The sequence below is a fragment of the Scyliorhinus canicula genome, chromosome 12 (assembly GCF_902713615.1).
Source record: "Scyliorhinus canicula chromosome 12, sScyCan1.1, whole genome shotgun sequence".
NCBI classification, from domain to species: Eukaryota; Metazoa; Chordata; class Chondrichthyes; order Carcharhiniformes; family Scyliorhinidae; genus Scyliorhinus; species Scyliorhinus canicula.
The window spans coordinates 109907641-109935005 of record NC_052157.1 but is presented as its reverse complement, the minus strand read 5'-3'; the positions used below and the strand labels follow the sequence as shown (position 1 = coordinate 109935005).

General features: G+C 49.7%; 1 protein-coding gene across 2 annotated transcripts in view; it reads left to right on the top strand.

Moving 5' to 3' along the window:
- The window catches only part of LOC119974658, a 188008-nt gene extending 182941 nt beyond the window's left edge, over positions 1 to 5067 (top strand). Inside the window, exons 11-13 of one of the 2 annotated variants that reach the window (XM_038813733.1) lie at positions 374 to 450; positions 1841 to 1989; positions 4784 to 4893. In XM_038813733.1, the coding sequence (XP_038669661.1) occupies positions 374 to 450; positions 1841 to 1989; positions 4784 to 4805 (248 nt within the window). In that variant the 3' untranslated portion in view covers positions 4806 to 4893. Of the gene's footprint in view, positions 1 to 373; positions 451 to 1840; positions 1990 to 4783 lie in introns of both variants that reach the window. The other variant, XM_038813734.1, reaches the window with a different exon arrangement.
- Positions 5068 to 27365: the final 22298 nt, after the last annotated feature.

Below are 27365 nucleotides of genomic sequence, written 5' to 3'. Positions count from 1 at the left end.
CGGAATGAAATGAAATGAAAATCGCTTATTGTCACGAGTAGACTTCAATGAAGTTACTGTGAAAAGCCCCTAGTCGCCACATTCCGGCGCCTGTCCGGGGAGGCTGGTACGGGAATCGAACCGTGCTGCTGGCCTGCTTGGTCTGCTTTATAAGCCAGCGATTTAGCCTTGTGAGCTAAACCAGCCCCAGGCCAGGCCAGGCCAGGCCAGGCCAGAATGTGGCCACTAGATGTTTTTCTCAGTAACTACATTGCAGTGTTAACGTAAGCCTACTTGTGACAATAAAGATTATCTAAAAAAAAAAGTAGCTGCCGTTTGTTTCAGTTGATGAGCTTGTTTTAACCAAATCTTCCATTTCTGTTTCTCTTGCCAGTCAAGTGGCGTGTGATTGCTTCTAATGAACGGACAATTACCATGAGAAAAAATTTCTCGAATCTCAGATGTTGCCAGGTACGTTTACGCTCCACTCCACTAGGGTTTAGGAACTAGGTATGTAACCTGGACAGCTTCTTCCCTGCTACCATCAGACGTTTGAAAGGACCTACCTCGTGTGTGGAGTCTGCACGTTCTCCCCGTGTGTGCGTGAGTTTCCTCCCGGGTGCCCCGGTTTCCTTCCACAGTCCAAAGATCTGCAGGTTAGGTGGATTGGCCATGCTAAATTGCCCTTTGTGTCCAAAAAGGTTAGGTGGGGTTACTGGGTTACAGGGATAAAGGGGATAGGGTGGCGGCATGGGGCTTAGGTAGGGTGCTATTTCCAAAGGCCGGTGCAGACTCGATAGGCTGAAGAGCCTCCTTCTGCACTGTAAATTCTATGATCTATGATTAAGTTAATCTTTTCTCTACGCCCTAGCTATAACTGTAACATTATATTCTGCAGTCTCTCCTTCCTTCCCTATGTACGGTATGCATTGTCTGTATAGCATTAAAGAACCAATACTTTTCACTGTAAACGGATACATGTGAAAATAATAAATAAAATAAAATAAAATCAAAAACTAGCTATTCTACCCACCTTCATGTGGTGGCATATGGCCCACAAGGGAAACTGGTTATTTGCAGTAACCATCAGTCTTGTGGCACACCAAATCAGCAACAACTTGAATTTATATAGCACCTTTTATCTCATGAAACATTCCAGAGCATTTCCCACTAGCATCATAACACGATGTATGCCGCCCAGCCGCATAAGTCGATATTAGGTCAGGTGACCAAAAGCTTGGTCAAAGATGTAAGTTTTAAGAAGTATCGTAAAGGAGGTCGAGGGGTGGAGGTGTAGGCACGGAATTCCAGGGCTTGCTGGTCTCAGCAACTGCAGGTACAACCATCAATGGTGGAGCAATTATAATCGGGAATGAACATGAGGTCAGAATTCGAGATCTCGGAGCGCTGTGAGGTTGGAGAGACTACAGAGATGGGGAGGGGCCAGGCCACAGAGGGATTTGAAAACAAAGATGAGGGCCCGGATTCTCCGCGGCTCTGCACCAAAATCACGTTTGGCGCGGGGCCGGAGAATCCACTTTTCTGACCGAATCCAGCCGCACCGGTCTCCGGTCCCCGGCAAATCGCTCACGTGAGATTTACACGGCGCAGCTGGGGGGGGGGCCATTGCCAGAAGCCCTCCCAGCGATGCTCTGGATTCCCAACTACGTGGTTCTAACCACGCCTGGCCAGTTCGGGACTCTCGCATGGCAGCTGCGGACTTAGTCTGCGGCCACCCTGGTGGGGGAATGGGGGAGGGGTCAAGTACCGGGGGGGGCCTGATGGGTGTCCGGGGCAGAGGTCGGGCGGGTTTGATGGAGCACCGCGAGGCAGATCGTTGAGACCTTCTTTGTTGGTCCAGGTCCGCCGACTGAGTCCGCAATCTCATTCAGCGCGGCTGCTGGAGGCTGCCGCTGTATGCATGCGCGGACTCAGAACCGGAAGTGCAGGGGCCCGTTCGCGCAACGAAAGCTGCGAGAAGCCCTCCGGGGCCCTGCCAGCCCTCTGCAGGTAGGTGAATAGGTCTTAATTTTATTAAGGAAAGTCTGCCGTGAAACGCCAACGTTTTTACACAGGCATGGGGTCATAGCCCCATTTTTGGAGAATCCAGCCCGAGAATTTTCAAATCAAGCTGTTTGTCTGGGACCCAGTGTAGGTTAGTGAGCAGAAGGCTGATAGGCGAATGGAATTTGGTGCCAGTTAAGACACGGGCAGCAGTGTTTTGGATTATCTCACATGTAAAGAGAGAGATCAGCCAGGTGTGTGTTTGAATAGTCGAGCGTGGAGGTTATAAAGAAATACTAATCTTTGAAGAGAAGACAAAAACATTTGTCCTAAACTTTTGTTAAAAGTCTCAAGATTAATTCCATCATATCGAGTCAGTGTGCTGCAATGCCTTGGTCAGTGTACCCTAAATGGAGGAGCTGACAATTGAGAATGGCGAGGGATATTTAGGGACCTTCAAGCGGCTATTGGATAGGTACATGGATTAGGGTAGAATAATGGAGTGTAGATTAATTTGTTCTTAAGGGCAGCAGGGTAGCATGGTGGTTAGCATAAATGCTTCACAGCTCCAGGGTCCCAGGTTCGATTCCGGCTTGGGTCACTGTCTGTGTGGAGTCTTGCACATCCACCCCGTGTTTGCGTGGGTTTCCTCCGGGTGTTCCGGTTTCCTCCCACAGTCCAAAGATGTGCAGGTTGGGTAGATTGGCCATGATAAATTGCCCTTAGTGTCCTAAAAAATAAGGTTAATGGGGGTTGTTGGGTTACTGGTATAGGTATATGTCGGCTTGAGTAGGGTGATCATTGCTCGGCACAACATCGAGGGCCGAAGGGCCTGTTCTGTGCTGTACTGTTCTAATTCTAATGTGGGTCTCCTGGAGGAATATCAAATTGGCTACCAAATTCTTTAAATGAGCAAAACCAGCATTCTTTTGACTGGGCCCCCTAGCCCCCACATATTCCAGATGACAACCCTTGTTGGGGTCACTAATCCTCCACCCATCAAGCTTCGAGTGAGACATTACCACCGCGAAAAGTCATAACTTTGCCGATGATTCCCAGGCCACAGGCCCACCTAAGATGGTGACCCGTCCGGAGCAGAGAACTATCAGTTATCCCACCCTCCCTCAGTTAATATATAGCCTATTGTCTCTTCTAACACCCCTTCTTCCATCCTCCCGCTTCTAGACCCATCAAGCTTAACCAAACTGGCACAATAAGTCACAGCCCCATCCCCACTTGACCTCTGTTAACTCGCTAACTTTCTAGTGCCAGTACAGTGACCACCCCACCCCAGGTCCCACCTGTTCCTTAACCACTGCATTCACTTCTGCCCCAAGCTCGTCTTTCCCCCTGATCCTCTTTCCCGCCCATACTAAACAAAAGCATTAAACTAAGGGAACAACCCCCCATCCCCTTGCCATACCAGCAAGTACTAACCTTGTAAAGAAGGATAATTACAAAATAGAACAGAGGAAGTGACCCCATGCAAAAAAAGTCTGCCATTACCCCAACTCAACTCGTAACAACATGAACATGAACAATCAAACAATAAAATAGTAACACCCCAACCATCCAACTGTCCACACGCATCCCTCAAACCATTCCCAGTCCATGATCTCTGATAAAGTACTCACCCTGCTCCAGAATTTTGAAATAGTAACCTTTCAAGTCAAAAGTGACTCTTAACTTTGTTGGGTACAATCATACCCTTTGATTAAACAGGACCGTCTTCATCTTATTGAAGGCCGCCCGTCGCTTCACCAGTTCTGTGCCAGTGTCCTGGTAAATCCCTAGCATGTTACCATCCCAGTTGATGTTCCGGCTTTCTTGGCACATTCCAGGATTCGCTCCTTTCTCTGGAAACTATGACACTGAATGATCACTACTCGAGGTGGCTCATTCGGTTGTGGTTTTTTGCCTCAGGGCCTTGTGTGCCCTGTCAAGCTTCGCCGCTCATCACCTGGAATTGCTTTGCAGCGGCGCATTCAGTCGGCTTTGAGCCCTCAACTCCCTCGGGTAGACCCACCAGTCTCAGGTTCATGCGTCTGGGTCTATTTTCCATATTGTGCAATTTTCCCTTGAGGCTCTTATTCTTGTCCCCAACGACTGCCATTTCAGCGTTCAAGGATTCAAGTCTGTCCTCTTGTTGAGAGGATCCATGCCTTTCAACTTCTCTGCCTGCTTGTATGCCACCTTAATCGTCTTGTTCAGTTGCTCCCTGACTGGGCCCAAAGCTTCCTCCACCATGGTTTTAATTAAAGCCTTCAATTCCTGGCTGTGCTCTGGAAATGTTCATCCATCTCTCCACCAAACCATTTTAGTTGTCTGGCTACCACCCCCACCATCCTGTTGAGGGTAATGGGCATGGCCGCTTCCCCTGCCATCTTTAATGAGTCCTTATCGAGCTCGACACTTGCAATTTTGCCTCCCTGCCCCTCTTCGGTATTTACTCTGCTGGGCCGTCGAGTCCAATCGCAAAAATTCTTCACAAAATGGGCAGTAAAGCCCAAAGTGGCGGAGACTGCACGGAAGCCACCCGAGATATGGCCGCAATGTTATGCCGCCGCCGGAAGTCCCTAGCATCTATAATCTATGACGCTTCTCACCTCCTTAGCGGTCTCTGCTTTCTGCAATCCACAGGATGTTAAATCAAATGCTAGGTGTGATCTGAGCCTTACATCTTGACTTGACTTGTCCTCTCTCCTACTATTGTGATCACTGTTGATGAAACACAGCCCCATGCTTCTTCCCTTACTGTCCAATGAGTATGATCCATCCATGTTTTTATTACTTATTACAGGTCGAGGGGGGCAGCCCCTTAATGTGCCTCAACAGAAATAACACCTGGGTCCTCACAGCAGTCAGAGATACATCTTTCAAGTATACCACCAAATACAAAAGAATCAATAATTTCCTGTCATTAATAAAATATTACATCAACAGAAAGAAGTAAATGGTGATGTCTGAATGTGTGTCGCTCCACGTTATCTGTTTGGTAAACCTTTGCGATAAAATGATACTGCCAGACACCTTATATATTATAGTCCAGAAACATGGGGCGGGATTCTCCAACCCCCTGCCGGGTCGGAGAATCGCCGGGGGGGGTGAATCCCGCCCCCGCCGGCTGCCATATTCTCCGGCGCCAGGGTTTTGCCGAGGGTGGGAATCGCGCCACGTCGGTCGGCTGCCACTGGTCCCCCCCCCCCCCCCCCCAGCGATTCTCCGGCCCGCGATGGGCTGAGTGGCCGTCCGTTTTCGGCCGGTCCCGCCGGCGTAAATCACAACCTGGCCCCCGATCGGGGCCCACCGATCCGCGGGCGGGCCTGTGCCGTGGGGGCACTTTTCCCCTCCGCACCGGCTGCTGTCAACCTCCGCCATGGCCGGTGCGGAGACGAACCCCCCTGCGCATGCGCTGGAATGGCGGCAGCACACGCTGGCACTCCCGTCCATGCGGCAACTCACACTAGCCGGCGGAGGCCCTTCCGCGCCAGCTGGCGCGGCGCCAAACTCCGGCCTAGCCCCTGAAGGTGAGGAAGATTCCGCACCATCGGGGCGGCCCGACGCTGGAGTGGTTCATGCCGGTTCGTGGAGAATCCCACCCATGGTCACTTGAAAATGAAAATGAAAATCGCTTATTGTCACGAGTAGGCTTCAATTAAGTTACTGTGAAAAGCCCCTAGTCGCCACATTCCGGCGCCTGTTCGGGGAGGCTGGTACGGGAATCAAACCGCGCTGCTGGCCTGCTTGGTCTGCTTGGTCTGCTTTTAAAGCCAGCGATTTAGCTCAGTGAGCTAAACCAGCCCCCGTGAGCTAAACCAGCCCCTGTACACCCTATATATATGTCACTGGACAATTAATCCAGAAAGTGAGTCCAAATCTCATCCTGGCAATTTCAGGATAAAGTCAATCGAAGAACAGTTTAATCTGATGAAATCAACCAACAAGAAATGACTCTTGTAGAATTTGAAAATTTGTGTCTGCCTGCATACGACTATATATGAGTTTGTGAGTATATGTAAGCGTTTGTGTGTGTATTTGTGTGGGTGTCTGTTTACGGTGATTGCACATATGTGTAAAATGTATCGGGAATAATCTTAGTGGGGGAATCGAACACGTGGCTACCAGAGGCAGGCAGTACACCACATCAGAATCCAGTCAATTAGAGAAAACATCCCCATTGACAATTGATACTAAGTACAATATATAATAATCACACTTTCTGCACACCCAGTTTTCAGTTTCATGGAGGAAACAATAATTATATCCCACAGGATGTGACACATGTGATAAAGTGAACATTCTGGGGGAGGGCTCCTACGTCAATATTAGCACACCTGCTGGAAGGAGAAACTAGCACATTGCAGGACTCCATTCCATGAGTACTCGAGGGACTCCCAAGCAGGGGTGTGTATACCCCCAACATGCTCTCTTAATAAGGCCTGAAGTGAAAATCTCTTCTTAGGGGCTGGTTTAGCACACTGGGCTAAATTGCTGGCTTTTAAAGCAGATCAAGCAGGCCAGCAGCGCAGTTCAATTCCCATACCAGCCTCCCCGAACAGGCGCCGGAATGTGGCGACTAGGGGCTTTTCACAGTAACTTCAATAAAGCCTACTCGTGACAATAAGCGATTTTCATTCATTAATTTCATTTCATATTCTTTGTATTACATACATCTATATTTGTTTATGTATCACCACTGGTTAACTTAAAAAAAAGCTTTGTTTCCCTATTATGCAATGCTACTGTGGCAAATTGATGAGAAGGAAAATATGTTTGTGGCATGTGTGATCAGCTGAGCAATGGGCTGGATTCTCCGCAGCCCCGCTCCCAAATCACGTTCAGCGTAGGGGCGGAGAATCCACTTTCACACCGAAATCGGACCCGGCGCCGGTCCGGCGGTTCTCCAGGATCTGAGAATTGCCGTGTTCGCGGAGTACTCTGCGTGGCTGGGGGCCCATTGACAGAGGCCCGCCCAGCGATCCTGCGCTCCCGACTGGCCAAGTTCACGACGGTATAGAACTAAACATTTATTGCCGGTTGGGATGCCGTCGTGGCAGGTGCGGACTCAGTCCACAGCCGCCCTGGTGGGGCGGGGGGGGGGGGGGGGGGGGATCGGGCATCGGGGGGGAGGGGGGGGCCCTTATAGGCGACCGGGGTCAGATCCATGTGGTAGATGATTGGGCGAGTGGCCGATCCGGGGGGGGGGGGGGGGGGGTGTCTAATTTTTGTGTGGGGCTCGAGTCCACTGTGGAGCTTGGCGTGGCCGCTGGAGGCCGCTGCTATTCGCATACACGGACTCCAAACCGGGAGTGCGGGGGCCCATATCCACAGCTAAAGCTAAAGGGCATTGAATTAGCTGATCTTTTTTCCAGGAATCTCTGGAGTAAATCCCCACCATTTCTACACCTCATTGGGACATTAGTCCCATTTTGGGAGAATCCAGCCCATTATTTTGAACATCTTTCCATGTAGTAAAGCATATTTGAGTATAACACACTGGGCATCAATGCTTATGTTATTCTTACAGTGTTTTGTTTGCACTTATGCTTCTGTGATAAACATGCACAATAGAGATGGAGCTTAAAGTGATTCTTATCAACACTTCATGAATCATTAGATTTAATACATTTTGCTCTCCGTGGAGTTCAGATTAGTTTTGTTATTTTTCCTCATCATTGTGCGATGAATGTAGGAAATTTTTATCTCTTATATTTTATATTTTGTTGCAATAATGTCATTAAAAACCTTTGTTTGAAATACATGCAGGCATTGTGTCTACCAAAACTGTTGTAAAAGTGAGATAATTATTGATTCTAACCATTTACTTGTTTACTTCCAGATAGATAATGGAATATTGTTTATATTTGGACAATTTCCTGGGGCGTAGATAATTTAAGGAATGGTGTTAAGTCCTAGCTAAGCAGGCCATGGGGACATCTTAGTGGAATACAGTAATCAATGGGAGGAACCAGGTCTGTCTGTAGTTTTGGGCAGTATTGCCATAGGATTTGAGTCTGACAAGACAGAAGGATTTGCAGTTTGTTTATGAAAGGGTATCTAAATCCTCTTAACAGAAGACAGCAAGTAAATCTGTTTTGTTAACTTTATTTATAAGTGGCATTTGAACTGTATTGAGGTTGCTTGGTTGAATTATTTACAGTGAAGGTGTAGGGCGTAAGTTAAAGCTTCTCCTTTTATTTATGAACTGTTAACTGTTTATTGTAAAACTATTTATTTGATGTCAATGTGTTTAAATTAAAGTTTGTTTTAACATAAAAAAATGCCTACTGGTCGGTATAATCACTCCTGGAGCGAAGTGTCCTCTCCTCACAGTTTCATAAATTGCAAATTATTTCGGGTCTGGTCCGGTATTTTATAAATTGCAATTATCTCCATGTTACAGCACAGAACAAGGGAAACAGAATTCTGGGAATATTCAGGCCTTTCTCTATCACTCTCTGTCTCACGTACATACACAAGAATAATATAAATTTCATGCGCTCATAAATACGTATTCATCCACCACGGGTGGACCATGGCTGCTGTGTGCATGATTCACAAGGCATATTGTGTTAACTCACCAAGGCTCTTTTAGTAGGATCTCAGGAAATCACCACTTCCACCACCTCCTAGGACAAGGGCAGGAGATTCATGGGAAGACCATCACCTCCAAATTCTCCTGTGAGTCACTCACCATCCCAACTCATAAGTGCCTTCAATGCCTTTGGGTTATGATCCTGGCACTCCCTCCCGAACAGCACTGTGGGATGATTTAATCGTCACGCAAACTGCAATGGGTTCAAGAAGAACCACCATCATCTGTTCAAGAGCAATTAGAGATGGCAAAAAAAATGCTTTGCAACAATGCCCATACTCCAAGGATATGAAAAGTAGTGCACACAGACGATCAAGCACACAAATGGAAGTATAGTCAGAAAAATGAGGGATCCTTAGAGCCAATTAAAATATTGGGGATGCAAATTGCAAGCAAATAAAGCACTCTGCTGCATGGTTTTGTGATTTTGTAATTGTGACAAGTGTGCTAAGCACCCGTCATTGTTTGGTGGCAGAACTCTCTCCCTTAAGTCAGCAGGCTGTGGGTTAAAACCCCACTCCAGGGACTAGAACACTATATATAGGCTGGCAAGTAATGAGGGAATTCCACACTATTGAGTATACAGTTCTCCTCAAAGACGAACTAAACTCAGGCCTCACCTCCCCTCTCCACTGGGTCTGAAAGCTCCCAAGACAGTATTTCAAAGAAAATGGGAGAGTTCCCCTCAATGCGCTGGCCAGTATTTACCCCCCCACCGACATAAAAGAAACGTGGTCATTACCGCATTGCTGTTTGTGGAAACTTGCTGTGTGTAAATCGCCTGCCAACTTTAATGTATCACAACAGTGACTACACTCCACTTGATTGGCTGGAAAGCACTTTGGAACGTCCGGACCTAGAGAAGGATGCCATATAAACGCAAGGCTCTTTGTGATTGGGGGGAGATTTGGAGGTCAAAGAAAAGGGGAGGATAAAGGAATGCGGTTATCTATAAGCAGATAAATACCGAGAAATTAGATACAGGCAGCACTGCCAGAAACCTGGGACGGACTGAATGGACTTTTTGTGTGAAACCCACCGACACCTAATCAGACAGGAAGGTAGGGAGATGAACTGAAAAACACTTTCTAAAGGCCCCAACAATAACCTTCGGCTGAGAATAGAAAACAATCAGCAGCTGTCATTCCTGGTATTGATTGTTGTGCGGCCACGCAGGCTGCACTCGCAGATCGTGTCAAAAGAATTTGAGAATACAACCTCATTTCATTTGTTCACCGCACAATGAACTGAAGGGAAAAATGTTCACTGCTTCCAGTGTGTAAATAAGGAAATGATACCGAGGACTAGGAACAAAGAGTTGTTTGTTGGATTTTTAGTTTGCTGATTGGCGGTTGATGAATCTCTTGTATTGATGATAGCTTTACACCATCGGCCCTACACCTGGTCACCATTTACCTTTCAACAAAGCCGAGGTCTCAATGTTTGGCTGGTCATCATATTTGATCAAAGTATTGCTTTGGGGATAAAGATTCACTGGCTCCTGGTCAGGGAGCTGCTACGTTAAAACAAAATCTGTTCATGAGATTTGGGCTTTAATAGGTTCAATGGATCCCGGTCCAGATAATGAAGTACGAAAACAGGCGAAAATCCTTTTCTTTATGGTAGGTTTATTTTTAGGGTACTTCCTGTTTATTCCCTCATTTCCTCTTCCTTTATTTTGCTATTATTATTTTGATCTATGGATGATTAATGGACATGTGTCTTAAGGCAAGCAGCAGAATTCAGAAGTTACAGGTGAGAACATTCTGTTAGTCTCTGCTGGTTTAAACTGGAACTCCAGACTTGTTAGCACCAGAGAGAGAGAAGGGGTGGGACTAGGCTTGATTGATTGGCTGACGGCTAATAAATCCACCCAAGAGGCCGTACTCTGCCCTGTAACAGGCGGTGTTTGGATTATATCGTAGTGGAATGATTTTCAGAGCCCCAAGGAGTTTCAGTTTGACTCCTGGCGACACAAAGAAAAAAATCCTACTCTCTCTCTCCTCCGTGTTTTCTCCAGAAAGGCTGTTTTCCTGGGGCTGAAGAGAACCTGAATGAATGAATCTATAAGAAACCCATTACAGGCTGCAAACAAAGACAAAGAACGGGATTCTTCATTGGCGGGATCCTCCGCTTTGCTGGCAGCGCACTCACGCCCGTGAACTTCCTGATGGAGTTGGAGTGGCCACAATGGGAAACCACATGGGCTGGCTGTCGGGATGGAGGATGCCCCTGCCGGCCACATCCCCCCCCCCCACTGCAAATTGGCCCTGACCCCCCTTTGCCACAGCAGGCCCCCACCCCTGGATTGCCTGGATGCCTCCCCCATCCCCAAATATGCGGGTGACCCAACCTGGTCCCCAGGTTCCCTTGAAATGGGAAACCTCCAGTGACCCCTGCAATAGGGGACTCCTGTAATAGGGGGACCCCCCCCCCCAAACAGGGATCCCCTGCCGAAAGCAACCCCTTCCATGACCCCCACATAGACCCCTCCCCAAGAAAAGGAACCCCTGTCTGGCAACTGGGGCACAGTAAGAAGTCTTACAACACCAGGTTAAAGTCCAACAGGTTTATTTCAAATACGAGCTTTCGGAGCACTGCTCCTTCCTCAGGTGAATGAAGAGTTATGTTCCAGAAACCGATATATAGCCAAAGTCAAAGATGCAAGACAATGCTTTGAATGCGAGCATTTGCAGGTAATTATACTTCATTCACTTCAATACACTTGCATAAGAACTGAATCAAAACTTAGAAACAAAATATCAAACAATGCTTAAACAGGTCAAATACAAGGCAAGCAAAAATATCAAACATAAAAGCATAAAAAAATCACTTCAAACAAGGAAATAGATAATTCAAGAATTAAGGACGGCAGAAATTCAGGAATGAGATTTCGACCATGCAGTCTTATTTTTATGGTAATTCTTATATGTGGTCTAATCCCTCATTTACTCTCATTGGTTTCTAATTCTCAGCTGAGGATGGATGTCTTAATTAGAGGATGATTTACTAATAAAACATTGGCTATTACTTAAGATTGACTGTTGTCCATCAAAGTTAGCTCAGTGTCTATGTGCATAGTCTTATGAAATTAGGTTCACACGCCACTGCTGACCAAAGACCTTGCTGTAACTAATTAGTTGATACATTCTTATTGCTAAATGCACTGAAATATAATAGTCAATTCATTATATGAAACATTCACTGAAACAATGGGCGGGATTCTCCATAGCCCATGCCAAAATTGTGATCGGCGATTGGGCGGAGAATGGATTTCAACACCAGCGCCAGTTTGACGCTGGTCCGCCATGCTCTGCCCTCTCCAAAACGGCATCATCATGAGGCACGCCGTTTCAACGCTGCAGACAGTGTCCAGCGCCGCCACACTTAGCCGGGATCCATGCCACTGGCTGGGGAGGCTTCTGCTAGGGCTGGGGGGACTGGTGGGGTGTGGCCAGGGGGTGGGATGTGAGGTTGTGTTTGGCGGGTTAGGGTTCGCGCATGGCCGGTGGCATGTTTTACAGCGAACTGGTGCAAGTTGTCAGCCCCGCGCATGCGCAGGCTGGGGCCCTGCCATTCTCCGGCTGTTTTTGGCGCCATCAACAGGAGCTTTACTTGGCGCTAGTGCTAGCCCCTCACCGGTATTCAAATCGGTGAGGAGTTTGCGCCGATTTTCCTGTCGTGGAAGTTCACACATGTTCCATTAGCAATCAACACTTAGTCTCAGAAATGGAGAATCCAGGCCACTGTCTAAATTTCCACAGTCAAGACACTAGAGTTCAGTGACTGTATTCTCAAAGTCACGGCATTTTAAATAATTTCACTCTTCAGCTATGCATTCAATTAGAACCAAAAATCATGAATAAATCAATAATCCATCAGGCGGGACTCTCCGGCCTTGTCCTTGGCGGGACCCATTGTGAGCGAGAATGGAAAACTTGGCGTTCCAGCCAAAGCTCCATTCACTTTCAGCGGCATAGGAAAATCCCAGCCACGAAAGAAGACGGCAGATTTTGGCCATTGGTTGGAATCTCACGCTGGTGGATTTTATGGTACCGTTGAAATCAATGGACTTTTGAATGGCCTACATCATTTTACCACCTTGTCCCCACCGCGATTAACCAGTAGAATTCTGCCCATTATCTGACGCACCCTACCCTTATGCACCAGGAGAGGTTGCCTGTCAACCTGCTGCTAATATATCGATGGCCCATACTCTCACACATTAGATTGTCGACCATCCAAAGCTATTCTCCAATTGAACGCATATTCCAGCTGCAACTTACAAATGGTAGGTTTTGCATATTCAGATCTTTAAAGGCCTCCGGCAACAAATCATTTGAGCATGATCTAACGGTATAATGCAGGATCACTTACCAGCATACAACATAAAGAAGGAACATGTATTTCAATAGCCCCTTTCACAACAACACATTTTCCCAAGTACTTCACCATAAGACCACAAGAAAATCAGATATAGGAGCAGAATTAGGCCACTCGGCCCATCAAGTCTGCTCAGTCATTCAATCGTGGCTGATATTTTCTCATCCCCATTCTCCTGCCTTCTCCCCATAACCCCTGATCCCCTCACTAATCAAGAACCTATCTATCTCAGTCCTAAAGACACACAGTGACTTGGTCTCCAGAAGTTTCTGTGGCAATGATTTCCACAGATTCACCACCTTCTGGCTGAAGAGATTCCTCCTCATCTCGTTGTTAAAGGATCGCCCCTTCAGCTGTGCCCTCGTGTTCTAGTTTCTCCTACCAGTGGAAACACCCTCTCCAGATTCCCTCTATCTAGGCCTCTCAGTATTCTGTAAGTTTCAATAAGGTCCCAGCTCATCCTTCTAAACTCCATCGAGTACAACCGCTCCTCATATGACAAGCTCTTCATTCCAGGGATCATGCTTGTCAAACACACAATTTACAGTGCAGAAGGAGGCCATTTGGCGCATCGAGTCTGCACCGGCTCTTGGAAAGAGCACCCTACCCAAGGTCAATACCTCCACCCTAGCCCCATAACCCAGTAACCCCACCCAACACTGACGACAATTTTGGACACTAAGGGCAATTTATCATGGCCAATCCACCTAACCTGCACATCTTTGGACTGTGGGAGGAAACCGGAGCACCCGGAGAAAACCCACGCACACACGGGGAGGATGTGCAGGCTCCGCACAGACTTTGACCCAAGCCGGAATCGAACCTGGGACCCTGGAGCTCTGAAGCATTTGTGCTATCCACAATGCTACCGTGCTGCCCATGTTTGTGAACCTCCTCTTGACTTTCCTCAAGGCCAGCACATCAGATCCTTAGATACCGGGCCCCAAACTACTTGCAATATTCCAAATGGGGTCTGACCAGAGCCTTCTACAGCCGCAGCAGTGCATCCCTGCTCTTGTATACAACATGAATGCTATCATTGCATTTGCCTTCTTAGAAAGCCTTTCCAATTCATTTACAAGCAATGAAGTCACAGTTGTAATGTAGGAAAGTTAAGTTATCCACAGCAAGATCCCATAAATAACAATGTAATCGATACTAGATGGGACACTGAGGCTTTTTTCAAATAATGCCACCAGATCTATTGCTTTCAATTGAGAGGATGGTTTTAACATTATACCCAAAAATTCTGGGCGTGATTCTCCGAAACCGGGAGAAATCGTGAGGCTGGCGTCAAAAACAGGCGGGTTTGACGCCAGCCTCCGCCCCCCCCCCCCCCCTCCCCCCCCGGACCGGGAACCGATTCTGGTCCCCGGTCGGGGCTAGCATGCCGCGGCCGTGAACTCCGGCATTAAGCCCGCTTGCCAGAGTTTGCGACGGCTGACGCGTCACATGACGTCAGCCGCGCATGCGCGGATTGGAAGACTCCAACCCGCGCATGCGCGGATGACGTCATCGCGCATTTGCGCGAAACCCGCGCATGCGCGGGCCGGTATGCCCCTCAGCCGCCCCGCGAATGGATACAGCGGGGCGGCGGAAGGATAAAGAGTGCGCGAGGTAAGTACCCGCTGCCCGCGATCGGTGCCCATCGATCGCGGGCCCATGGCACCCTTGGCACGGCCGTGTTACAGCCGTGCCAATCGGTGCCATGATTCCCCAGATCGCGACTTTACGACCGTACGAATCAGACCAGGTGTGTTTGACGTTCCTAAAAACGGTTGTAAAGGGCTTGGACTTCGGCCCATCGGCCAGCTGAGAATCGCTGCTCGCCGTAAAAAAACGGCGGGCAGCGATTCGTGTCGGGAGGCGGGCGTGGGGGGGGGGGGGAGAATAGCGGGAGGGCGTCAGACCAGTGTGGCCGTAAAAATTTACGACCCCCGCTATTCTCCGCACCGTCGTGAGTGCGGAGAATCGCCCCCTCTATCTTTGACGGTGCTCTAAAGCACTCTCTCACCACTGCACAGTGTTGGCCAAACGTCTCTAATGGGATTTGAACTTCTTGATTTAGAAGCAAGATTACTACTCAGGGAGCCATGGCTCACACTAGATGAAACTCTTTAATTGGCACACCATCGGCATTGTGCATATGCCCCTCCTGAGGGAAGGGGATCTCATAGAAATCTATAAAATTCTAACAGGACAAGACAGGGTAGATGCAGGAAGGATGTTACCAATTTAGATTTATTGTCATGTGTACTGAGTTCCAGTGAAAAGTATTGTTCTTTTTTTTTTGGAAATGTTTTTTATGGATTTTTCATATTTTATATCCAACAAATTACAAATTATTAGAAAAAAAACACGCAAAAATTAACATGTATATTCACATCTTCATAATAACAACTGTAGCCACCCCCTTTAACCGGCATACATATTTTACATTCTCCAATATGGCCGAGGCACATGTTTATAGGCATTTATTTACAATTTGGTTTTGGGCCTTAGCTTGCATCAGATTGTCGCTTGCGGCTTTGTCCTTCCTTTTTTTTGGGAATAATTTTTATTCACGTTTTCAACAACAAATTTTATCACAACAGAGAAAAACAGTAACCCCTCCCCTCCAATACAAAAACAATAAATTAACAAGAAAAAAAAAGCATAAAACCATGAGAACAAACCCCCATAACGAACCCGTAGCGCCCCCCCCCCCCCCCGCTACCTTCCCCCAATTCCCGTCCAATTTCCCCTGATTCTTGGCCACCCGACTATTCTTCCTTTTGTTCGTTGGCCACAAACAGGTCCCGGAACAATTGCATGAATGGCTCCCACGTTCTGTGGAAGCCGTCGTCTGACCCTCGGATGGTGAATTTGATTTTCTCCATTTGGAGAGATTCCGAGAGGTCGGACAACCACTCATGCCCCCCACCCCGACCCTGTCGGTGCCCCCGGTCCTGGCACCTGGCCCTGCTGCCAGGGGCACCATCTGATGGCATTGCCCTCACTGGGGACTGCCGTCGGCGTGGCCCTGGATGGTCCCCCAGTGAGTGTCCCCGGTTGGGGGTGGGCAGGGGGGAGGCACCCTCCCATACGGCCATTTTCTCTGGGGGCACCCAGGGGCCGGGATGCTGGCCGCAGCAATGACGCTCGGTGCCTGGGAACCGCCCCTGTCCTGTCGGGTGCCCACTGGCTGCTCGGCCTATCCTCCCCCCTTCCACTCCCCTCCCCCAGCCCTGGCAGGGCCCCCCTCCACCGGCAGGAAGCACGGCCAGTGTCCGATCCGGGAGCCCATGGTCCCCCCACGCCACCTCCTCCCTCCTCTCTAAGCCCCCTCAGCCAGCACGCCAGGTTCGCGATTTTATATACCATATTAGAAACATACTGTCGGGCATTCGGCCCATCCGAGGCGCAGAATCGCTGAGGCCCCGGAGAATCAGTCGTCGCGACCGATAATCAGATGCATACTGTACTTCCGTGCCGCACGGCATTCGGGGGTCCGGAGAATGCTGATTCAGCGAGAAACCGGCATCAGGCCCGATTTCGACGTGGGAGCCGATTCTCCGGGCAATCGTGTTTGACGATTTAATAATAATAATCACTTATTGTCACAAGTAGGCGTCAATGAAGTTACTCTGAAAAGCCCCTAGTCCCCACATTCCAGAGCCTGTTCGGGGAGGCTGGCACGGGAATTGAACCCGCGCTGCTGACCTTGTTCTGCATTACAAGCCAGCTGTTTAGCCCACTGTGCTAAACCAGCCCCGTTCGACATTATCTCATGGAGAATCCAGTCCGTAGTGTTGATAAAAAAACATAACACTATATGTTTAAATCAAAACTAATTTATTTTACACTACTTAACTTGATTAGGTTCACACACTTTACTGAATAACAGGGGTAACAAAATAATAGTACTGAATCTGTGATAAAGTAATTAATAATCTTTCTAATATATAAACTACACTATAACTTAACCTCACACTATCCTTCTACTTCAAATTCTACATCAGCTTCCCTGAGCATGCCTAGTGTCATGAGAATGTCACTTTAAGAAATGTTTGTCTTCTCAAGTGGCTGCAGTGATGTCAGTGTGTGAGTGGAGCCACATCATTACACAACCCTGCACATCTTTTTGGGTTGTGGGGTGAGATCCATGCAGACTGTGCAAACTCCACACTGACAGTGACCGGGGTCGGGATCATACCCGGGTCCTCGGTGCCATGAGGCAGCAGAGCTAACCGCTGTGCCACTGTGCTGCCCCCTGCATGGAAGAATCCGTCTGGACTGTACTTATAGAACATAGAACATACAATGCAGAAGGAGGCCATTCAGCCCATTGAGTCTGCACTGACCCACTTAAGCCCTCACTTCCACCCTATCCCCGTAACCAATAACCCCTTCTAACCTTTTTGGACACTAAGGGCAAATTAGCATGGCCAGTCCACCTAACCTGCATGTATTTGGACTGTGAGAGGAAACCAGAGCATCCGGAAGAAACTTATGCAGACATGGGGAGAACGTGCAGACTCCGCACAGACAGTGACCCAGCGGGGAATCGAACCTGGGACCCTGGCGCGGTGAAGCCATAGTGCTATCCACTTGTGCTACCGTGTGGTGTCTGCGCCATGATTACATGTGTTCCTTTCACCCGCTGCAGATAAATATGGCATTCGGTCATCAACCAGCAATATTGGCTGCCGTGGCGATAGCCGCTGCCCTCCATGCAGCCCTGTGGCAGTGTGAGTGGGGGCGGCTCAGAGAGGAGGCAGAAGCTGCAGCAGAGGAGCTGGCTGCAGAGCCGCTCAGGCTGGAGGGCCGGCTGCCCAACAGGATGAGGAGGAGGAAGTGGAGGTGGTGCCAAGGAGGTGCCGGATGAGGCTACGTGTCCACTACGACCACATGTCCTTTGAGGACCTTCCGGACTGGGCATGCAGGAGGAGTGCGGATGAGCAGGGAGACAGTGAGACACAGCTGCCACATGATGGCAAACCTGGCACCGCGTGGAAACGGGGAAGGAAACCCGCTCCCGGTGGCCATTAAGTTGACGGTCACGTTGAACTCTTGCGCGACGGGGTCTTTCCAATTGCCGAGTGGGGACCAGTCCAGCATCCCCCAGACATCAGCGCACAGGTGCATCCGCTTCGTTACTGACGTTCTGTATGCCAAGCGGATTGGTACATCCAGTATCCAGTGGATGGCGCTCACCAGGATGCCCGGGCAGCAGGCTTCGCTGCCAACCCCGGGATGTCCCGGGTCTAGGGCATCATCAATGGGGAGCATGTCGCCCTACGGTCACCGGCGGATAACAGGCTGCTGTTCACCAACGGGAAGGGGTACCACTCCATGAACATTCAGGTGGCTGTGGCCACCAGATGCGGATCCTGCACGTTTGCGCCCGGTACCCAGGCAGTGTACATGACTCACTCGCCTTGGCACAATCTGTGAGCCCCGACATGTTCGAGGGAACCCTCCCCTCCCGCATCCCCTGGCTGCAGGGCTGGTTGCTGGGTGACAGGGGTTACCTGTTACAGTCGTGGCTGATGACGCTAATACGGAGGCCACAGATCGACGCGAAGCACCGCTACGGTGAAGCCCATTGTGCGACCAGGGGTGTTATGGAGCGGTGCTTTGGGGTCCTGAAGATGCGTTTCAGGTGCCTGGACCGCTCTGAAGGGTCCCTTCAGTACAAGGCCAGGAGGGTCTTCCGCATCGTTGTGGTCTGCTGCGTCCTCCACAATATAGCCCAGCAGAGGGTGATGTGCTGGAGGAGGAAGGGCAGGCCTTGTCAGATGAGGGGAGGGGGACAATGAGAGGGACAGCGGGGTTGGTCAGGCACGGGAGGCAGCACAACAGTACCGCCAGGCCCAGCGCGCACGGGACGCCCTCATCAAAACACGTTTCACAAACTAGGGGGACTGGAGGGAGTTTACTGGCCAGAGGCACGAATACCACCATACCACACCCCTTCACCAACGAAAACACCCTCACCTCCCACACCACCAAAATACCTCCTGCACACCCTCTCCATTATATATACCTGCAGCTTTACGAGCCGGGGGCACTGGATTGGCACTAACAGCGGATCTGGTCCATGGGATGAAGGATGTTGACAGCCCGCTCTGCGATGATCTCTGTGCTCCACATCGTTAGGCAATGTCTGACTGATGCCCACAATACCACCTTCCGCCTGGGTGATCCCTGCATGCGACCTGGCCAGTCCATCACACAGTCCTGCCGAATAGCCGGGGAGGGGGTGATGGGGACGGGGGGGGAGGTGCTGGCGACACGGTCCGTCCACTGGGCCTCACTCAGCCAGCACCCTTCACTCCCAGTGGCCATCACTGACCGTCCCAACCCCACAGCCATCAGACAGAGCACCAAGGCTGGTTATACCGTCAATTCTCTGTGAGACCGTGAGAACTAGTGAACATTCGGCATTTATATCCAAAAACCCACCTGCCAGAGTTGGCTGCGCAAATGAGTGGCCGGACTATATATGGCCCCGGTGAGGGTGGAGCCCACCGGGGTTCCAGTAGAGTACCTGGAAGTAGCCCATATTCCAAGTCATGGGTCACATCATTATACAAACAGTACAGACAGCTCATGCATTAGGTGAAATACATTCACCACAAGTGTGAACATGTGTTTATTTTGAACAAATATATACAGTCTGTGCCCTAGCCCCTATATCTAAGCTGTGTCCTGCATCCATGCCACGTTAACTGATTTCTAACTATCTTGCCTTACTATTATGCCTTTGTGGTTCCCCAGACGGTACAGCAGGAGTGGAGGCTGATCGCTGTGACTCCTGCCCTGCAAAGAGGGTCCCCGTTGATGCAGGTCTCCTGTGGAGGCCCGGCCTGGAAGGGCCCAGTTGCTCCTTGGGCATCCCAGGTGACGTGGTACCGCCCTGTTCTGCCTGCTGCCCACTAGATTCAGCAGGGACAGGAGGGGGAGAGTTCGAGATGCTGCGGTGTTTCAGCACCTCCCCTGCAGGAGTCACAGGCCCCGGGCCCCAGCACCTCCTCCTCCCTCGGAGTGTCCGATGGCCCCCGGGCTTCTCCACGGGACGGGGGTGCGAGCGGAGCCATCTCCAGAGTCTGCCCGCCACCTGGCACTGCCAGTCCTGGCGGCCCTCTCTGATGTTGACAAGGGTCTGAACGTTAGCAGCCATGGAGCACAGGGAGTGGCCCATCTCCCTCTGAGAGTGCAAAGCATCACTCTGCGAATGTGCCACCACCCTGAGGGTCTGTGCCACATCGGCCAGTGAGTGGGCCACCTCTCTCTGTGACTCGATCACCTCCCTCGGTGTCAGCGCTATGCCGGCCAGCGCCTGGGCATTGCCGCCGACACTCTCAGCAATGGCCTGCTGTGACTGGGCCACACTGAGAAGCGCTGCTGCAATCTCCAGCTGGCTCTAGCACATGGTTGCCTGTCAGATGACAGCCCTGTCCTGGGCCACGGTCCCGCCTGCACAGAATGCCCCAGGCCTTGCAACTGCTGATCCATGTCCGACACCGTCACCTCCATTGCTTCCACCGCGACTGCAATTTCAGCCTGGGGGGCACGCATGACCGGCACCACTCCCTGCTCCTGCATGCAGATGGACTCCTCCACCTCCCCCTGCAGGAGCTGGAAGCCCGCCATCATCCCTGTGGTGATTGTAGATCTGACTAGATGCAATACAACTGAGAAAGCACTAGAGGGAGCACGGGAGAGCTATATATATACACAGGGACAGGAAGTGACGACACACTTCACGGAAGACAGAACTCGTAGCAGGACACAGACACAAGCAGGCAGCATTTGAGGTAGCCGTAAGTTAAGCTCTGAAGAGAGAGCAAATTCACAATAAAGCATCTTCACCTTTGAGACTACGAGCTTTATTAAGACACGAGGAACAACACATGGTACCAGGCTTGGCTTCAGACGCTTACTACAGGACAACTCAGCTGCAGACACAGAAAGAACAAAATGGCATGGAAATCTCCTACTGGACATTGGACTTGGGAAGACACCGCTGATTCGAGGATGTGGCTTGGACACCCACCTCAGCTGGACACGACTGGCAATGTAAGAAATGTCTGGAAAATGTTTAAACAAATGTTCGATTTATATATCATAGCTAATGATGTAGCAGCAGCCTCAGACGAAATTAAAATAGCAATGCTCATCGCAGGACATGAAGCTAGGAAAGTATATAATGGATTTAAATACTCAAAAGGTGAAGACAGCAACAACTTACAAACAATACTAAATAAATTTGAAGAGTACTGTAAGGAATTTGAACAGCACGGTTTGCTCAGAGGCCAAACTGCACAGAGACTGAGTGATGCAAAACTCTACAAAAAGAAAGGGTTCAGTCAAGAAATCGCGAGTGAAAAGTACAGATCAAAAAGAAATAACTTGAATTTTTCACAAAGCCAAAATGCTGAAATCCAGTCCAGATCGAAAGGAAAAGGTAACTTACAACTTTCAGAAAGAAAAAATGCTGAGATCCGCGATAAAATGGCGTCGGAGCACATTTTACAGTCTCTGGGGCACAAAGAACTACAAACTGCAGCTGGGCATGCGCAGGAAACGGAAGCCGCGCATGCGCAGTTACAATTACCAGTTTTGCGTTCGACGCATGCGCAGTTTAAAAAGGTTTGCGTTGCTGATCGTTATGCGCATGCGCAAGCCACGCATGCGCAGTCTCAAAACGTTTTGGTTGCAGATCGGTATGCGCATGCGCATTGGACACAAAACCGCACAGTAAAGGAAGGCCGATTTGCGCATGCGCAATTGATTCCTACGCATGACGTCACGAGCGTCATGGCGCCTGAGCATCCGGACCACGCCTACTTAAAAGGGAAATGCCCGAAAATTGAAAACAAGATACTTAAAGCGGTAAAACCAAACTTTCTTGCCCCAGAAGACAAAAAAACGCCTGAACTTAAACCAGCAGTTAAAAACAACTCGCACACACCCTGGAAAAAGCAGTCTGCACCACCCAAAGTGAAGAGAACAAAAATAAATCAAAAACAACAAAAGATGATTTGTTTTTCGAAGAATACTACTCAGACATGGCTGAGTTATTCGGATATGCTGATCACAGCATCAGTGACACGGTCGCAAAGCTCAACACAAATCTACTCGTGGTAGATGAATCCAACCAAGGTGATTTGGTTTTCGAAGAATACTACTCAGACATGGCTGAGTTATTCGGATATGCTGATCACAGCATCAGCGACACGGTCGCAAAGCTCAACACGAATCTACTCGTGGTAGATGAATCCAACACTATGGTGCCATGGCAGATCGTCGATACATTGGATGACAGCAATACCCAAGATGAAGACGACGCCACACAGAGAGCACAGAAAGGCTCCACAGAGAGAGCGATGACAGGCTCCACAGTGAGAGTGATGAAAGACTCCAAAAGGGAAGCAAGCAAACACTCCCTGGCGAACACCATGCATGAACAAGACCATGAAGGTCAACCCGCCGTATCTGAGCAACGGCAAGCAGACTATGAAAGTCTACCAAGCTCACATAAACAAGAAAAAGACAATGTACATCTACCCACTGCATGCAAAAACAGTGACAAGGTGATCACACTCGACATACAGGAGGTACAGGATCACAGCGAGACTGACAGTTCTCAGCTTGTCTGTACAGAAGCACAGAGTAGGGCCACCCAAAAGTCCAGTGAGACCACGACAATAGAAACCATGCAGATTTTGACTCCAGAAGAGGAGCACCAAGAGTCCAGTGAGACCACATCAACAGAAACCATGAAGATTTTGACTCCAGAAGAGGAGTGCCAAGAGTTCAGAGAGACCACGTCAAATGAAATTGTGAAGAATTTAACTCCAGAAAAGGAGCACCAAGAAAGCAGACAACAAATCTAATCCACAACAAATGACTGATGTCACCAGCATCAATGCAACATCAGATCATTATCACCATTCTCGAGACGAAACGTTCAATGACTCAAATTATCCACACGGGACACTCATTGAGCATAACAAGAAAAACAAAAGCCAAAAGAAGCACAGCAGAAATGAGAACAACAACAGCAAGAACAAAAGCAACATGAAGCGCGACAAGAACAACAAAAATCGCAAGAACCACTGCAGAAACAAGAACAACAGCACCAACAAAAACTACAAGCACAACGACAAACACTACAAGAAGAATACCAGAACCAACAAGAAGCATAACAAAGATAGCGACAACAACAAAGACAGAAACGACAAAAACAGCAACAAGAACGGCAACAAAAACAACAAAGACAGGAATGACAGAAACAACAGCAATGAAACAACGACTTGTACAAAATGGTACAACTCTGCACATGAAGGACAATGCCACAGCACACTGCAAAACAATGACAAGATCACAAACATGCCATGGGATGACAACGAATCGCACAAACTCACATCTGCTCCAGAACAAGCAAGCATACCAGCTTTCAAGGCAGATGAAATACTAAATCGATACCACAAGCACAGACAAAAGTCCATGTCAGTCAACATCAGTGGTTTGACCATGCAAAAAACCATGGGATGACGTATTGGTTACTTAAAATAACAAGGAACACCAACAACATTCACAACGGAGTTGCAATATCAATATCACCATTTCAACAACAACAAAAGAAAAAACTCTGAACAAATTCATCAAGTTTGGACTCATAAATGTTTTTATTAAGATTGGACTCATAAATATAAATTGGCTTTGTAAAATATGCAATAGCACCATCACTTGTATAGATACACATATTATAAGTAACTGTTTTGTACAATTTTCTTTAACGATGTACAGAAAATATGTAAAGAAAAAAGGGGGGATGTGGTGATTGTAGATTTGACTAGATGCAATACAACTGAGCAAGCACTAAAGGGAGCACGGGAGAGCTATATATACACAGGGACAGGAAGTGACGACACACTTCACGGAAGGCAGAACTTGTAGCAGGACACAGACACACAAGCAGGCAGCATTTGAGGTAGCCGTAAGTTAAGCTCTGAAGGGAGAACAAATTCACAATAAAGCATCTTCTCCACCTTTGAGACTACGAGCTTTATTAAGACACGAGGAACAGCACAATCCCCTCCTCTAGTCCCTGGGTCTCTGACTGCACCTGCACTGTGAGTGGGACTGGATGTTCCAGGAGCCCGGGACCCATCTGGGCGGCAGCTGGTTCCTGGGGCTGGGCTGTCCTCCGACCGTCTGGCCCCTCGGCTGCTCCTACCTCCACACGCTGTACCAGACCGTGTGCTGCGCATCAGATTGTGTCCCAGGAGCCTCTTAACTAAATTGCCCAACCCAGATGATAGTCTCTGAGATGGTGGACAGTGTTGGAGCCAGCAATGACGGAAAGTCAGTGTCCTCCTCTGACCCGAACGCCGGGGTGTCCTGAGTCTCGGGAAGAGGACTGGTGTTCGGGCTGCTCTCCCCGTCAATGCTCAGCCACCTGAGGGGCTCCGGCTCTGGCACTGGCTGGGGGCGGGGGGGCCCCGATGGGCCGGGCCCATCTCCGTCAGGTCCTGTAAGATATAAGACGTTATGTGTGGTTAGACAGCGGGACGGGGGTGAGTCGTGATGTGATGGGGCTGAGGTGAGGGGGGTTGGGGTGTGGGGAGAGGGGGATTGGGGTGTGGGTTGAGGGGGGGGGGTTGGGTGGGTGAGGTTTTGGGGGGTGGCGTTGGGGTGGGGTGATGGGTTGGGAGGGTGAGGGGGTTGGAGTGGGCACACATTTGTTCTGAGGAACCGCAATCATGCAGGCTGTCTCACTTCGTTGCGTGCTGCCAATCTCCGCCTCGGCGACCTCCCTCTCCTCCAGGCCACGGACCACATCCAGTGCCCTTTGCTCTGCCATGGTTAGGGACTGCAGATCTGCTGGTCCCCCTCCGGTCTTCTCTCACTTCCTTGCGCAACCTTGTCGCAACCTTGGCAGACACAAATAATGATAGTGTTAGACAGTCTGCCGCATGCAGCCCAGGGGTTGGGTAGCTGATGGCATCAGTGGCCAGGGCAAATGGCCATTGCAGCTGGCATGTGGTCAGGGTGGGAGTCCGGCCGTCCCTTGGGGGTAGGTCTGGGTCACATGTGTGTGGGGGGGGAGTATGGTGCTTGGTGCCAGGGGCACAGCACTGGGTACTCACCCCGGCGGCCCTGTGGAGGTCATGCAGTTTCTTTCCGCACTGGTTGCCAGTCCGAGCCACCTCGCTGACGGCGCTGACAGCGGCTCCCACCTCCACCCAGGCACAGCGAACGGTGGCACCTGAGGACCTCCCTGCCGGCCTGGGGTACAGCACCACCATTCTCTCCTCCACGCTGTCAAGGAGGGTCTCCAGTTCTGCATCGTGGCGCTGCTCTCTTTGCAGCCATGTTGGCTGTGACGCTTGTGTGTGGGAGGGGGAGAATCCCTTAAATCCAGCCGCAGCTGTGTGGCAATTACGGAACCATCGAATCGGCCGCCATTCTGTTCCCAAAGTGTGGTGATCTTCATGGCGCCCGTGCTAGCCCCTTGGGAGTGGTTGAATAGCTGCAGCTGTGACCCTGATTCTGCCGTTGTGAAATTCCAGTTTTCACGACGGCGCCAACACTTAGCCTCATTTTGGGAGAATCCAGCCTTTAGTCTCCAGAATGGTGAATCCTGCCTCACATCGTTGGCTGTCTTGGAGAACAAGACAAGGAATATAACATGCCACCAGTTGTGGTAATATAACAGGTAGCTGGATTGACCTTGCTAAAGTGTCCCGTAATTGGAAAAAAATAATTGGGTACTCTAAATTTAAAAAAAAGATTCTTCCATGCGTGAAAAAATACACAGGACTGGCAGCCCAGGGACAGGTGATCCAGAGGTTGGAGGAGCAGGCGGGGGAGCAGGAGGAACAGTCCACCTCGATGGCAGCAGAGATTGGGATGCTGCGTGACCAGCAGAAGAGACTGCTGGAGAAAGTGGAGAACATGGAAAATCGTTCTCAGAGGCAGAACATTCGGATCATGGGTCTGCCGGAGGGAATCAAAGGATCGGGCGCTGGTGCGTATGCGGGGAAGGTGTTGGAGAAGCTGCTTGGGGAAGGTGCGTTTGATTGACCGCTGGAGGTGGATCGGGCCCACAGGGCACTGATGCGCAAGCCCCAGGGGGGTGAGCCGTTAAGGGTGATGGTGGTGCGATTACATCGGTTCCTGGACAAGGAACGTATTATGAGGTGGGCCAGGCAGACGAGGCAATGCACTTGGGAAAATGTTGAGATCTGGGTGTAGGAGGACCTGGGAGCAGAGCTTGCGAAGAGGAGGGCGAACTTTAATAAGTTCAAGTTGGCCCTGTACAAGAAGGGCATAAAGTTTGGTCTACTGTACTCGCTCGCCTATGGGTGACCTATAGGAGTCAGGAGTTGTACTCTAGCTCGGCGGAGGAGGCAGCGGACTTTATGAAGGAGAATAGACTGGCAGAAGAAGGAGGACCTTGAACTTTGACTGAGGAGAACTGAACTATGTTCTGTAAAACTTTGGGTTTGCGTTGTTCGGATTTATTTTGGGGGTTTTGCTTGTTTCGTTCCACTTTTTTGGTCCTGTTTGGGGTTAGGCTGGTATGTAGTTCTTTGTTAAGGGAGGAAAGGTGGGTCTTTGGGTTCGGACCTTGGGAGGGGTGGTGTGTTTACTTTTACTTCTTGCCTTTGTTTCGATTGTTTTGACTGTTTTCACTAAGAGCGGCGGGTTGTGGGGAGGGGGGAGGGGGAGAAATAGTGGGAGGTAAGATGCTAGGCGCCATGGGCGGGGGCTGCTAGCTGGGCGAGCTAGTTCACGGAAGCAAAGTAGGGGGTGAGCTGAAGACCGGTGTGAAGGGGGGTGGGTGGGAGGGGGAGGGGGAGTGGGGGTTTTTGGGTGGGGGGGTGTAGTAGACTGCTGATGGGTAGAGGAGTTTAAAAGTGAAGGGGGAGGAGGGTTGATGATGGCAGTTGCCCGAAGTTGGGCCAGGAAGGTGCGGGACATGGGCCAAAGACTGGCCTAGGAGAGGTTATGGTTGATCGGGCAGGGGAGGGAGTTGGGGTGCCCCTTGACCAGTGTGGTTAGGTGGAACGTTTGGGGACTGAATAGCCAGTCAAAAGGGCCCGTGTGCTCATGCACTTGAGGCAACTGAAGGCGGACGTGGCTATCTTACAGGAGACACATCTGAAGGTGGAGGATCAGATTAGGTTAAGAAAGGGATAGGTTGAGCAGGTGTTGCATTTGGGATTAGACTTTAAAACGAGGGGAGTGGGAATCCTGTTCAATAAGCCGGGTGGTATTCGAGGTGGGGAATATAGAGGCGGACCCGGAGGGGAGATATATTATAGTTAGTTAGGAAATTGGAGGGAATAGCCGTTGTATTGGTAAATATATATGCCCCAAACTGAGTTGACGTTAAGTTTGTTGG